This window comes from Alnus glutinosa, chromosome 2 (assembly GCF_958979055.1).
Source record: "Alnus glutinosa chromosome 2, dhAlnGlut1.1, whole genome shotgun sequence".
NCBI lineage: Eukaryota > Viridiplantae > Streptophyta > Magnoliopsida > Fagales > Betulaceae > Alnus > Alnus glutinosa.
In genome coordinates this window covers 15,111,535-15,126,993 of record NC_084887.1, presented here as the reverse complement: position 1 = coordinate 15,126,993, position 15,459 = coordinate 15,111,535, and the positions used below count along the sequence as shown (strand labels likewise).

General features: G+C 48.6%; 1 protein-coding gene across 1 annotated transcript; it reads left to right on the top strand.

Moving 5' to 3' along the window:
• Window positions 1-2,400: 2,400 nt before the first annotated feature.
• LOC133859221 (phospholipase A1-IIdelta-like) lies at window positions 2,401-15,178 on the top strand. The gene is made up of 2 exons (XM_062294549.1): window positions 2,401-3,267; window positions 14,577-15,178. Exons 1-2 carry the CDS (start codon window positions 2,498-2,500, stop codon window positions 15,061-15,063), a joined length of 1,257 nt encoding a protein of 418 aa, XP_062150533.1. The 5' UTR covers window positions 2,401-2,497; the 3' UTR covers window positions 15,064-15,178.
• The last annotated feature ends 281 nt before the right edge of the window (window positions 15,179-15,459 follow it).

Genomic DNA, 15,459 nt, shown 5'->3' with positions numbered 1-15,459 from the left:
TGATGTCCAACCTAGCAATAGATTGCAACGAGTAATACACTGTAGGCCTCCTAGTAATTAAACGAGACAATCATAAAAATAAACATAGAAAAACATCCGATACTCAAAGCATAAATCGAACAATAAAAAAAACAAATTAGATCTCACAGTTTTATTGATTCCGAGGCTTCTGTTTCCTTCGACCAATTATGAAAGTTTAGCCACGCAGGGCCATGACTAAAACTCAAGGAAGTTAGAGAAGAGGGGAGAAGATGGAAGATAGATGATGTCTTGTGTGTCATGGTTCTCCCCTTTTATACAAGTTTCATCCCATATGCTAGAAGCCTAGGAAATCTCCTAAAGAAAGATATTGTAAATACTATCCTAAAATAACAATACACAAATCTAATTTATTAAGGAAAGTATTAAACATAAAATAAAGGCTAGGATAACTAGGAAGGTGATGTTTTTAATGAGGACTTTTGTTGCCTCATGCTCTATCGATTCTTTCCTTGTTTAAGTCCCCACAAATCAGCCAAGTATGGAAAGAAAATCAATTTCCTTTGTATGGAAAGAGATGCTCCTTTCATGTTGTCTTCTTCACGTGGTCCCCACAAATCTCTTCTTTATTTTCTTGATCCTCTACGCATCTTTTCCTTCCTTTTCTTCCTTTTGCTTGACTTTGTATTTATTGCTTGGCTTGGCTGGAATTGATTGGATGATTATGAAAAGTCTCAAAGTAAAGAAATTTCCATATCTGAAAACTTCCGCAATTAAACCGCATCAGAACGTCAACTTCAAGCCCGATTTCGACCTTGATACATTCAGTATCTCTCAAAATGCCAAACATGAAAGTTGTAGATCGTTTTCTTGGTGTTCCACAGCATCTTGAATCATCTCAATCGGAGCTTTTATGAGAGAGTTATGCCCAGATTACAAACTGATGTCGAAACTGTACAAAATCGCCTAATTAGCTTGTTTTGCATTTAATGCCTCAATTTGTATCCTAAATCAAAATATAAGAATAATTAGTACATTTAGGCATTAAATAAGTATAAGAGATTAAATATTAAGGGGAAAAATACGACATTTTACATTCTTATCATCAGTCATTTCAAGTGATTTCTTTGTTTGCTTATTTGGGGCAATTAAGGTATTTCTATTCCTTATTTGTTATTTTTCTCTCTTCCTAAATTATCTTTTCAATCTTCAATTCTTAGAGAAGTTGTTATCATACGTTATCAGAATAATATTAGTTATGCCGGGCGTTAGGAAACCAATAAATTAGCAATAAGAGGAAATGGTTTTGCAATTCAATGGTTTTGTTTGGCAAGTGACTTACTATGCCAGAATAATGGATTGTTAATTTTTAGAGTTGGTAAAAAGTGGTAAATGTGATATAAAGTAAAAAGTTTTGTATAGAAAAGTGAAAAAAAAAAATATATATATATATATATATATATATATATATATATATATTTTATTGAATTTTTTATTTGAATAGTAATAAAAAAAAATATTGAAGTGATATAAAAAGTGAAAAAAAGTATGAATATTTTGGTGTTTATTGTTATTAAAAAATGTGAAAAAGTGAAAAAAAAAATAAAAATAAAAAATACATGAGTAATAAAAAAGCACTATTCTGGCATGATAAGCCAGACAAGCCACTTGCCAAACACAGCCGATTTGGTTGGCATTCTCATACGAATTTCACCCTCACGGGAGTTTCCATCCATTGTAAAATTCATTCAAGATTCTATAGTGACATGCATCCGCAACGCAAAAAGCCCAATTAGCAATTGCACCTTTCTTATTAATTAGCCTCAATATATACCCCAATTAGAATGCACGCATGAAGAATCTCTATAGAAATGACAGCAAGACAAAATAATAAACAATTACAACTCCAAAAATGAAATAATGAGATGTCAAAGAATACTAATTAGGAAAATGGATGACCCACCGTCCACCGACCCAACTTAATCAGGTACGTCCGCCCCTGCATGGCTGCATCTACTTGACCCGGTTAGGATTTGACTTGAATCCAACTTAATTTTGTTAAATTAATTTTTAAAGCACTTCTATTTTGTAGATCACTTTTAAGGTTTTTTCTAAGACTTTGCAGTAATTTATAATTTAGATGCCCCTACCGCCCTGCATGATCAACTCCTGCGATCGCGTTGAACCACTTGCTTTTCAAAAAATACGTACCAAACAAAACAAAACAAAACACCGACGACAAAGAGAAAAGAAACGAAATAACAATGACTTCTTTGCGGTGGGTCATCAGTCCTTATGACCACCCATTTTTTTTTTTTTTTTTTAAAGTTTATCCCCAACAGGCCAACAGACAGACATCACAAATACCCTTCCTTTCTCCATCAAACCTCACAAAAACCTTATCTAAAAGAAAGAAAAAGAAAAGAAAAATCGGTAACAATCCAACAAAACACACTTTCCCTTTTACATCTCCCCTCGCAACCCCAAACACGCCCTCGCCCACGCCCTCGCCGTGACCATGACCCCAACAGCCCAAGCAGCTGATCAGCCAACATGGCCTCAACTCCTTGGCAGCAATAACTGGGAAGGCCTTCTAGACCCCCTCGACCTCTCCCTCCGCAAACTCATCCTCCGCTGCGGCGACCTCTGCCAAGCCACCTACGACGCCTTCAACAACGACCAGAACTCCAAGTACTGTGGCTCCAGCCGCTATGGAAAGGCCTCCTTCTTCCACAAAGTCATGTTCGACGCCGCCTCCGACTATCAAGTCGTCTACTTCCTTTACGCCACTGCCAAAGTCAGCCAGCCCGAAGCCTTTCTTCTCCACTCGCAGTCCCGCGAGTCCTGGGACCGTGAGTCCAACTGGATTGGCTACATCGCTGTGACCAACGACCAGATCAGCACCGCCCTGGGCCGACGTGAAATACATGTCGTCTGGCGTGGGACGACAAGGAACTACGAGTGGGTTAATGTTTTAGGCGCTGATCTCGAGTCTGCCAAGCCATTGATTCGTCCAAATGCGCGTGCTGAATCTGGTGATGACGGGAGTAGCAGTATTGATAGCGATGGTGATAATGAAAAGATGCCAAAAGTCATGAGGGGTTGGCTTACTATTTACATCTCAGACGACCCCAAGTCACCCTTCACAAAAGCAAGTGCCAGAACACAGCTTTTAACCAAGATAAAGGAGTTGACACAGCAATACAAAGATGAAAAGGTAAGCATGACATTAACGGGGCACAGCCTTGGCGCAAGCTTAGCGGTCTTGAGCGCTTTCGATTTGGTGGAGAATGGAGTTGATAAGATAACCTTCCCGAGTGGAAGTTGTCGGATGCGACACTGCCGACAGAACCACCTTCCCGAGATCAGTGCCCGACAAGTGGTAGGTTAGGTGCTCGACAAGTGGTCGGCTAGGGTATTCCGATAACCGACAAGTGATAATGATGACAGTACAGATAAAGGAGGTCGATTAGGTGGCTAAACCCCCGAAGATCCGGGATTTCCTGGATCGCCATACTCTAGCATTAAAGAGCCCACCTGCTCATCACTGTCAAGAGCATGCTTGGGACCTGTTCATGCGCAGGGAATCGCTGTTCCCTAAAAGCCGGGATATTCCCACCTAACCTCAAGAGGCAACCCCCTATAAATAGAAAGGTCCAAGTATTAAGTTTTTTTGGATACAAGTTCTAAGTTCAATCTCTCTCTCTCTCTAAAAATCCCTCATCTAACTTGGACGTCGGAGGAGGACCACTGGGGAAACCCACTGTGTGTTCTTTGTATTTGCAGGTCAATCGGATACTCTCACCTAAAGCAGGACTTACGTCACCGGCCGGAATCAGCATCAACAGTTTGGCGCCGTCTGTGGGAACTCGCTCTTTGCTCTGGCAAAGCTTGCTTGCGAATCCGGAATGGTGACTAGAAGGTCGGAATCACTCAGGGGCCCGTGGGGGGACAGGATGAGAGAACCCCCGGAGGGGGGAGAGTCTTCCTCAAGGCCGTCCCCCACAGTGGAGATCCTCAATGAGAGAATAGCTCAGATGGAAAAGGAGATGTACGAGTTGGAAAAAAAGAATGCAGAATTACAACAACAACATGGGGAAGACTCAAACTCGGCAACCCCGAAGCCTGTCGGGGAAGTGGAGCAGGAGGAGGAAATGCGACCGAGCAGTCAGGGAGGACGGAAGGAAAGGAGGAAGAACCATAATGCAGCGGATCAAAAACCTCGGAAGAACAGGGCGTCGAAAAGAGTGGATAAAAAGCTCAGGGAGATCATTGAGAAGCTGGAGCAGAGGTGTGACCTGCTGACAGAAGCGGTGCAGCACCAGCATAGCGGGAGCACATCTAGAGCTGGAGATTTGCTCCAGAAGTCGGCTTCCCCTTTTGCTGACCGGGTGGCCTCGTTCCGCCTCCCTGAGAAGTTTAAAGTCCCCGACATCAAGACCTACACCGGGCAGGAGGACCCGGTGGAGCATTTGGACAACTACCGCGCTCACCTCGAGCTGCAAGGGACCCCGGATGAGGTGGCGTGCCGCGCCTTCCCGCTGACCTTGTCGGGAAATGCCAGGGATTGGTATAGAAGGCTTCCCCCGAAGTCCATACAAAGCTTTGACGAATTCGGAAAAATGTTTGTAACTCAATTTATGGCGGGAGTTGTAAGAAAGAAGCCGGCAGGCACCTTAATGTCAGTACAACAGGGGCGAGATGAGTCCCTTAAGGAGTTCCTCCAGCGCTTCAACCAGGCAAGGCTCACCACCGAGAGCCTCACCGAAGAGTTTGTGCATTCGGCACTCTATCAGGGGATCAGGAAGGATGGGCCGCTGATGGCTGACCTCGCTCAGAAGCCGACTAGTTATTTGCACGAGTTCATGGAGAGGGCGGAGGAGTTCATTAACCAAGAAGAGACTCTTCGAGCGTTGCTCGGAAAATCAACCGGCCAAACCTCTAATCAGGGGGACAAGTCTAAGAAGAAGAAAGAATTCCACAAGAAGCAAGAGGTATCGGAACCCGGGGTCAAGAAGAAATTCCAGGATTACAACTGGACCCCCCTCAACGCGCCCATCGAAGAGGTCCTAGCGGCGATTAAAGTGGATCCCATGTATGAGAAACCTGCGGAGATAGTCGGAACCCCCCACCCGAGGACAGCTGACCACTATTGCGCTTTCCACGAGTCGAAGGGACATAGCACAAAGAATTGCAGGTCCTTACGGGCCTTAATTGAGAAGTTTATCCGGAACGGGAAGCTAGTCCGTTTCTTGGCGGGTCAACGGGGTCCGCCGGGGTCTGATCGGAACCCCCAGCCCGAGGAACGAAGGAACCAGCCGCAGAGGTATCGGGAAGAGCCCAGAGAAAGAATGGAGCACCCCCGGGACCGTGATAGAGAACCTAACTATCGACCGGCCGACCGAGACAGGCGAGAGAGAAGCAGGAGCCAAGCGCGGATGCCTGGCCGGGAGAACCTCCGCGAGATTCATACGATATCGGGTGGTTTTGGAGGAGGAGGTGATTCAAGTGCCGCGCGTAAGGCTTATGCGAGGCACCTGAAAGAGTTTGAAATATACTCGGTCCAGAGACCGCCGAAAATGAGGAAGTATGAGGACCTACTCATTGGTTTCTCGAATGAGGACTTTGCTGGGGTCTCGCTCCCCCACTCGGACGCTCTGGTGGTGACTTTAGCCATTGCAAATCATAAGATACACAGGGTCCTTGTCGACACTGGAAGTTCCGCCGACATAATATATAAGTCAGCCTTCGAACTGATGAGCATAGGACAAGGGAAGTTGGTCCCAGTGAGGGGTCCCTTGGTCGGTTTTTCCGGGGAATAGGTCCTCCCGATCGGGTCTATTGATCTACCAGTCATGGCAGGAACTAGCCCCCAGGAGAAAACGATTATGGTAAAATTCTTAGTGGTGGAAGGGCGGTCGGCTTATAACGTTATCCTGGGGAGGCCAGCTTTGAATGATTTGGGGGCCGTAACTTCAACACCCCATCTGTGCATGAAGTTCCTGACTAGCTCGGGAGTCGGTGTGGTTAGAGGAGATCAGAAGGCTGCCCGCACGTGCTATATCACCACCTTGAAGGCCGGCCACGCAGAGAGTACTGTGGAAGAGGAGAAATAGCAATTACAGTCCCTGGAGCCGACAGAGGACTTGGAAGAGTTTGAAGTCGGAGGACCGGGTGAGAGAGTGAAGATTGGCTCCCAACTTCCCGAGAAACTAAAGGAGGAGATAATTTTGTTCCTTAAGGGAAACAGAGACGTTTTCGCATGGAATCATGAAGACATGCCCGGCATCGATCCCTCGGTCGTCGTGCACAGGCTGAACGCGGATCCCAGCTTCAGACCCGTGAGGCAGCGGAGGAGGACCTTCGCCCCAGAGAGAAACCAGGCGGTAGCTGATGAAGTGTCAAGGTTGTTGGCAGCAGGGTTCGTCCGAGAAGTTGACTATCCAGAGTGGCTTGCCAATGTTGTGCTGGTAAAGAAGTCCAACAACAAGTGGAGGATGTGCGTGGACTTCACCGACTTGAACAAGGCCTGCCCAAAAGATAGCTTTCCACTGCCCCGCATAGACCTCCTTGTCGATTCAACCTCTGGGCACCAACTCCTGAGTTTCATGGATGCGTTCTCGGGTTACAACCAAATACAGATGGCGGAAGAAGATTAGGAGAAGACCTCTTTCATCACCGACCGGGGCCTGTATTGTTATAAGGTCATGCCGTTTGGGCTGAAGAACGCGGGCGCTACCTACCAAAGGTTGATGAACAGGATGTTTGAGAAGCAGATGAGCCGGAATGTGGAAGTATACGTTGATGACATGCTCGTGAAAAGCGTGGAGGCTCGGGATCACATCTCCGACCTGAAGGAGACGTTCGATACGATAAGGCGTTACCGAATGAAATTGAACCCGGCTAAGTGTGCCTTCGGGGTTTCGTCCGGTAAATTCCTGGGATATTTGGTGTCCCAGAGGGGCATAGAGGCGAACCCCGAGAAAGTCAGCGCGGTGTTAGAAATGCAACCCCCGAGAACCATGAAACAATTACAACAACTGACCGGACGGATAGCGGCCTTGAACCGATTCATTTCAAGGTCTACCGACAAGTGCCTACCTTTCTTCAAAATCCTGAAGAAGGCGTTCGTGTGGGATTCGAAGTGCGACGAGGCCTTTAGGAATCTAAAGGAATATTTGATGAACCCCCCTCTCTTGAGTCGACCGGTGGAAGGAGAGGTCCTCTATATGTACTTGGCCGTATCACCCTCGGCGGTCTCCTCAGCTCTTGTCCGGGAAGAGAAGGGTTTGCAGAAGCCGGTGTACTTCACGAGCAGAGCACTCAGCGGAGCGGAGGAGAGATACCCAAGGATAGAGAAGTTGGCATTTGCCCTGATCGTGTCTGCCCGGAAACTGAGGCCTTACTTCCAGGCGCACGCCATCCGAGTACTAACTGAGTACCCCTTGAAGAAAGTCCTCCAAAAACCGGACCTGTCGGGTAGGCTGGTCAACTGGGCGGTGGAACTCGGGCAATTCGACATCGAGTTCCATCCCCGAACGGCGATCAAGGGCCAAGCACTCGCCGACTTCTTCCTTGAATTTTGCAATACTCCAGATCCCGAGGACCCGGTGCAACATCCGCCATGGATAGTCCATGTGGATGGCTCCTCTCAGTGCCAACGCAGCGGTGTGGGAGTAATATTGGAGAGCCCACAGAAGCAGAAGTTCCAATATGCCATCAAATTGGACTTCGCCACAACCAATAACGAGGTGGAGTACGAAGCGGTGCTGGCAGGCCTGGCAATCGCCCGAGAAGTAGGGGCCCTCGATGTCGAAATCCGGAGCGATTCGCAAGTGGTCGTTGGGCAGATCTCGGGAGAGTTTGCCACACAAGGAGACCGACTAGCTAAATACTTGGAAAAAGTACATGACCTGCAATCTAGTTTCAGAACTATGACAATCACAAAGATCCCTCGCGAAAGAAATGTTCAAGCGGACGCGCTGGCTAGGGCTGGTTCTGCGACCGACCAAGAAATCGTAAGAATGAAGCGGCAAGTACTGGTTCAACCCAACCCATCGATTGACGAGGGTCTACGTATGGTGCTGGCGGCCCGAGGAAGGGAACCGGAACCCGAATGGGCCTCGGACATAATTAAATACCTCAGAAGCGGAGAGTTACCCGGTCACAAAGAGCAGGCCCATAAAGTTAAATTGCAGGCTGCACGCTACACGATGGTGGACGACGTGCTGTATAGAAGAGGATACTCACACCCCCTACTGAAATGCCTCTCGGCTCAGGAGGCCAACTATGTGCTAAGGGAAATTCACGAAGGAGTTTGTGGGAACCACTCGGGGGGAAGAATGCTGGCCATCAAGGCTGCGAGAGCCGGGTATTACTGGCCCACAATGACTCGGGACTCCATGGTGTTCGTCCGGAGTTGTGATAAATGCCAGTGGTTCGCCCGGGTGATGAAGAACCCGCCCGAGAAACTCACGTCGGTCTTGTCACCTTGGCCGTTCTCTAAGTGGGGAGTGGACTTGGTCGGTCCGATGCCATCCGGGAAGGGAAGAAAGAGATTTTTGGTGGTGGCTGTTGACTACTTCACAAAGTGGGCGGAAGCTGAGGCCCTAGCAACCGTCACCGCCAACAATGTTATAAACTTCCTCTGGAGGTCAGTCATCTGTCGGTTCGGGATTCCTTACTCTATCGTGTCGGATAATGGAGCGCAGTTCGACGGGAAACCGTTCCGTAGCTGGTGTACCGAACTCGGTATCCGGAACCATTACTCAACACCTATGTACCCAAAGTCGAATGGCCAGGTGGAGGCTACCAACAAGACCCTGTTAGCCACATTGAAGAAGAAGTTGGACAGACGGAAGGGACTATGGGTGGAGTATATCCCTGAGGTTCTATGGGAATATCGCACCACGGCTAGAACCCCGACCGGAGAAACCCCATTCTCATTAGCATATGGAGCCGAAGCAGTGATACCGGTGGAGATTGGGTCCCCGAGCCACAGAGTCCAACACTACGATCCGACACGGAACGAGGAGGGGATTAGTGCATGCCTGGACTTGTTGCAAGAGCGGAGGGACAACGCGCAGGCGGTGCACGAAGCTTATAGAGCTCGAGTGGCCAGATACTACAACAAGAAGGTTGATCCCAGGAAGTTCAAAGTCGGGGATTGGGTACTGAGAAAGCTTAACGCAATGACAAGGGACCCGGTTGAGGGAAAGTTCAACGCAAAATGGGAGGGACCGTACCGAGTAGTCAAATGTCACAGCAGAAGAGCCTACCACCTGGAGACCAGGGAGGGCAAGCCTGTCCCAAGGGCATGGAATGCAGAGCACCTGAAGAAATACTACATGTAATTCTGTTTGAACTCTCTGTTGTTTTCCTTTTGTAAGCACAAACGTTTTGAATAGAATGTTTGGAGATGCAGAAAACTACATACGAATGAGTATAAAAAAATTTTCTTATCCTCCCTCGGATAGGGGGGTAAGTTAAAAACTTTTCGGTTACCCTCACTCGGATAGGGGGGTAACTTGGCATAAAATTTTTTTTTTTTTCTTATCCTCCCTCGGATAGGGGGGTAAGTTAAAAACATTTCGGTTACCCTCACTCGGATAGGGGGGTAACTTGGCAAAAAATATTTTTTCTTATCCTCCCTCGGATAGGGGGGTAAGTTAAAAACATTCCGGTTACCCTCACTCGGATAGGGGGGTAACTTGGCATAAAATTTTTTTCTTATCCTCCCTCGGATAGGGGGGTAAGTTAAAAACTTTTCGGTTACCCTCACTCGGATAGGGAGGTAACTTGGTATAAAATTTTTTTTCTTATCCTCCCTCGGATAGGGGGGTAAGTTAAAAACATTTCGGTTACCCTCACTCGGATAGGGGGGTAACTTGGCATAAAATATTTTTTCTTATCCTCCCTCGGATAGGGGGGTAAGTTACAAACTTTTCGGTTACCCTCACTCGGATAGGGGGGTAACTTGGCATAAAATATTTTTTCTTATCCTCCCTCGGATAGGGGGGTAAGTTAAAAACATTCCGGTTACCCTCACTCGGATAGGGGGGTAACTTGGCATAAAAAAAATTTTCTTATCCTCCCTCGGATACGGGGGTAAGTTAAAAACATTTCAGTTACCCTCACTCGGATAGGGGGGTAACTTGGCATAAAATATTTTTTCTTATCCTCCCTCGAATAGGGGGGTAAGTTAAAAACATTCCGGTTACCCTCACTCGGATAGGGGGGTAACTTGGCATAAAAAATTTTTTCTTATCCTCCCTCGGATAGGGGGGTAAGTTAAAAACATTCCGGTTACCCTCACTCGGATAGGGGGGTAACTTGGCATAAAAATTTTTTTTTCTTATCCTCCCTCGGATAGGGGGGTAACTCGGCATAATTTAATGAAAAATAACTAACGTAATATCACAACTATTACCTTAGTTATTTAGGGGGGATGGAATGCAAACAACCCTTGGTATACAATGAAGTCGGTACTAAAAACACTTTCTTGTTTTCAAAAGAGAAATAAAAGGAAAGAAACTTCTTTGTTCTCAGCAATCTCAAAATCCATGAATTTAATATGCTCAAAAGAAGATAATACAAAGCAAAACACACACGCCTACACGTCGCTGGGATGGTCGTTCCCCGAGTCATCACCCCGGATGGGTTCTCCAGCCGGGGCATCCTCTGGATTCGGAGCGTCTTTGCTCCAGTCGGCAACATCGGGAAAGTACTCGATGCCGAGATCCGTTAGCTTGGAATAACAAGAACTCGGGAGCGGCAAGAAGTCGGAACTCACACTCTCGTAAGGCACTTGCAGCCGATCCGAGCGGAGGACCAGAGCTCGGAAGTTCTCAAACCCGATGTGAAAGCCGAATGCCCAGGCTTTAGTCCGAAGCCAAGGGACGAAAGACAACTGCTCGGCGAGTCTCCTAACTCTGGCCTTGTAATGACGGTACTTCCTCCGGATTCGATGGTATCGACTTTCTGTCCCCTCTAGTTTCTCGAGAGCAGATTCTCTCTCGGCAACGGCTTGATCCCTGTCGGCCTCGGCAACCTCTCTCTCAGAAACGGCTTTTCCCAAGGCCTCTAACGCTTTTGCTTTCTCGGTTGATATACGGCCGAGATCGCTCAGGGCTTGGTCCTTACCGGCTAAGGCTGCGTCCCTCTCCGCAAAAGCCGCATCCCTTTGAGCTAGGGCTGCGTCCTTCTCGGCAAGAGCAGCGCTTTTAGCGGCCAGGGCCGCCTCCCTCTCAGCCAAGGCTGCGTCCTTCTCAACGACCAAGGCTTCTTTAGCTAGGACCGCCGAGTTAAGATCAGCAACAAGGATCAACTTCTCGTCCCTCATAGAACTCAGCTCCCCGAAAAGGCGCTCCACTTCGGAATGGGCGCCGACTGGATCCCCGGCCACGGGGGTAGAGTCAGGAACACGGGCCGCGCTCTCCTCGGGAACTCTCGCCCTGGCCTGAAGAGCCGCATAACTTTCCCTCAAATCGGCCAGTTCTTGGGTCAAGCCGGCAATAGTTTCGCCTTGAGATACCACGGTCTGCTCGAGTCGGGTGATCTGGGAACGAAGAGTGATTTCTACGTCGGGATTATCTCGCATGTGTTCCAGGAAGTTAGACAGTGCTGCAACGGATCGAAGAGATTCCTGGATCGAAGAAAAAGGTTAGAAATGGCCAAGGAAAAGAAAGGAGAAGAAAAGACACAAGAAGAGGGTACCGCTATCTGGGACTCGACGATGTCCTGAGCAAACTTAAAAGGCGTGGTCCTACCGACGTCTCGAAAAAGGTCGTCAGGAAGAACGGAGGCCAGCGCTTCCAGGGGATCGCCGAGCAGATGAATACCCATGAAGTCAAACCCTGCTCCCGAGGTGCCCGGAGCAGGAGTTTCTTCCGAACTCTCGTCCGCAGCAGCATTTGCACTTGGGTCAGGAGGCGTGCATCGCTCAGACCCTTCGCCTTGAGGATCAACCTCGGTATCCGAGGCAACGTTTTCCGCGCGGACACCAGTAGAAGGGACCTCGATCGCCTCAGCAACTCCCTCCCCGCACACAGGGGCTTCGGTTGTAGGCGGAGATTCTCGGGAGGCCCCACTCCCTACTCGGGTCTCACCAATCGGGTGTAGGGGAGAAAGGGGCTCACCCCGCCAGGTGAACTCCGGAAGTCCGAAGTCTTGAGCTGCGAGGGAGATCTCGTTGAGTAAGAAGTCGTCCCCCTCTTCCACGTTAGGTCTCTTAGCGGCCCTGCCTTCTTGAAGGTCGTCGGCCCTGCGCTTCGTCCCGACACCCTTGCGGTTGCGGACAGGCACCGAGGAGGCGCTGGTTGGACGGGCATCGTGGCTTGGACTCCCGTCGGGAGCCTCAGGCGGGTCGGCCTCCATTTGGACCTCAGCATCCGGTGTCTCCTCTCGGTCGCCTTCATCTGCTTCCTCGGACGAATCGGCCCCTGTCGCCGAAGGAGAATCCGGTATGCCCATCTCTATCACTACTCCCCCGGCCTCTCGGAATAAGGGAGCCTCGGTGTCGGCCACAATCGAGGTATCGGACCCCCGAGCCTGGGAAGCTTCCTGCGTCCTCTCATCCCGACGAGTGGAAGCGGTATATGCCGCCGCTCGAGAGCCCTCGGCGCCGGTGGCCCGCGAAGGCGGTTCCCGAGTCCTCGAAGTCCCTCCTTGGGTAACAGGCGGGATGGATGCCGTTGGAGCCTTGCTCTTCGTGAACTTGGGCCTCCCAGTTCGATCTAAAGGGACCTTATTCTCGGGGATCTTGTAGCCCAGGTGATCGTTCAATGACTTATCGGTGACGATCACGTCAAAATCATTTTCAACTTTGTGGTGCCGGTTACAAAAGTCAATCATCCGAGCAACCTCCTCCTGTTCGGCAACAGAGATCTCGGGAGGGTTCGCCAAATTACTGTCCAGGGCCTTCCATTCCCGGCTGATCCTTTGAGATTCAGCAATTTCCATTGACCGGGAACATTCCCACTCACCAGATACCCGGAAAACTTGCTTTTCCCAGTCTTTGTTATTTGAATAGACGGGTTTCAGGAAAATAAACGAAGGACCTTGTCGGGTCCGCAGCTTGACAATCCCTTCGGCGTCCATGCCCGGCCGGTACACATTCATAAACTGCGGAATCGACATCCTAGACCCGATCACGGTCCGCCAGAGTATGAATGACGCGAAGAGATACCTCCACGAGTTCGGAAAAATCTGACTCGGGGCTACGTTCAGGTAGAGCAGAAATTCTCGGGCAATCTCGGGAAATGGGAGTCTCAAACCTGCCATGAACATCCTCTCATAGAGGGTAACGTCGCCGTCCGAGATACGCAACGCCGACTGGTTCTGGAAGTGCAGGCGAACCGATCTGCCAATGTCGTAGTTCTTACGTAAAATCCATTCGCTCTGCGCGGAGAAGATTGAGATATGGCGGTTCTCAAGAGGGATGAGCGCCACGGGAGTGGCCCCGGGAGCAATCTCATCGTGTTGCCCGGCGACCGCCCGGACAGGCACCGAGGAGGTACCAGTTTTGCTCTTATGAGGCATACTGAAGAGGTGTCTGGTACACCGATGAGAAAACCAGAGAAGCAAAGAGGAGAAAGGCAGAAAGAACGGGAACAACAAGTGAAATGAAAAATAGAGGAAAGTGAGAGGCTTTTATAGGGCTCGCTAAAACCGGAGACTGCCGGTACCTGCAACCTGGAAGCCCAAGCGGTCATAGTGGGAAAAACAGTTCCCACGACCGGAAATCCAACCGACTCGGTCATTAGGTTCAGTTTGGATTTCGAAGCGACAGCAATAATTACCATTCCGGACGCGGCAGACGATGCGTCAGGAGCTTTAAATGCTGGCGGCTGGGCGGCAAACGCCCAGAAATTCAAAATTCGAAATTCAAAAATTATGACGCGCCTTTCTTCTCGGTAAACGCTATCCCCCGAGCCCGAGGCTCCCAGCCTCTCGGTGTCGGTAATCGGGGTTGCTATATAAGCAAAGATTGGGAGGCTCAAAACTCTCTCGTCTCAGAGTATGAGACGAAAGACTTGGGGGGTAACTGTTGATAAGATAACCTTCCCGAGTGGAAGTTGTCGAATGCGACACTGCCGACAGAACCACCTTCCCGAGATCAGTGCCCGACAAGTGGTAGGTTAGGTGCTCGACAAGTGGTCGGCTAGGGTATTCCGATAACCGACAAGTGATAATGATGACAGTACAGATAAAGGAGGTCGATTAGGTGGCTAAACCCCCGAAGATCCGGGATTTCCTGGATCGCCATACTCTAGCATTAAAGAGCCCACCTGCTCATCACTGTCAAGAGCATGCTTGGGACCTGTTCATGCGCAGGGAATCGCTGTTCCCTAAAAGCCGAGATATTCCCACCTAACCTCAAGAGGCAACCCCCTATAAATAGAAAGGTCCAGGTATTAAGTTTTTTTGGATACAAGTTCTAAGTTCAATCTCTCTCTCTCTCTAAAAATCCCTCATCTAACTTGGACGTCAGAGGAGGACCACTGGGGAAACCCACTGTGTGTTCTTTGTATTTGCAGGTCAATCGGATACTCTCACCTAAAGCAGGACTTACGTCACCGACCGGAATCAGCATCAACAAATGGTGTTTCCGATATTCCGGTTTCAGCTATTGTTTTTGGGTGCCCACAAGTTGGGAATAAAGCATTCAACGAGAGGTTCAACAGGTATACAAATCTGAAGGTTTTGCACGTGAAGAACACCATTGATCTAATCCCGCACTATCCAGGGCGGTTGTTGGGGTACGTGGACACGGGGATTGAGCTGGTGATAGATACAAGGAAGTCGCCGAGCTTGAAGGACTCGAAGAATCCGAGTGACTGGCATAATTTGCAGGCCATGTTGCATGTGGTTGCTGGGTGGAACGGGGAGAAGGGGGATTTTGAGGTGAAGGTGAAGCGGAGCTTGGCTTTGGTGAACAAATCCTCAGAGTGTCTCAAGGATGAGTACTTGATACCAGGCTCATGGTGGGTGGAGAAGAACAAAGGGCTGGTGCGTGATGAAAATGGGGAATGGGTTTTGGCTCCCCCGGATGACGAGGACCAACCTGTCCCCCCCGAGTATTGAATGGTTGGTGATTAATGGTGATGTTCATCTTTTCATATGTACGTTTTTAAAGATTCCTTCTGTTACTTAAACGGATGCTCAATCCCTCCTCGATCTCTTATTTCTAAAACGGGAATAATGGAATATGCTTTTGATCTGCTTAATTAACAAATGCCATTTTCCTATGTTGATTTTCTAGTGTAAGTTAGAATAGAGTAGAGGGAAGACAAGTACTATTAGAGGCCAAGCAGAGGGCCGTACCGTGAAATTACTGTTTATTTGAAAAAAAAGTAATAAATTAAATAATTTAATCGATACTTTAATATTTCCATCATTTCACCTTCACGTCTGAAATTTTAACAATCTTTTAATAGGTGAAGATTGTTACGAAAGAATATAAAAGATACATAGTAGGTA

Coding starts and splice junctions, on each gene's coding strand:
- LOC133859221 (XM_062294549.1), top strand. CDS start 2,498: ATGACCCCAACAGCCCAAGCAGCTGATCAGCCAACATGGCCTCAACTC. Junction 3,268..14,576: donor AGCGCTTTCGATTTGGTGGA/GAATGGAGTTGA, acceptor ATCAGCATCAAC/AAATGGTGTTTCCGATATTC.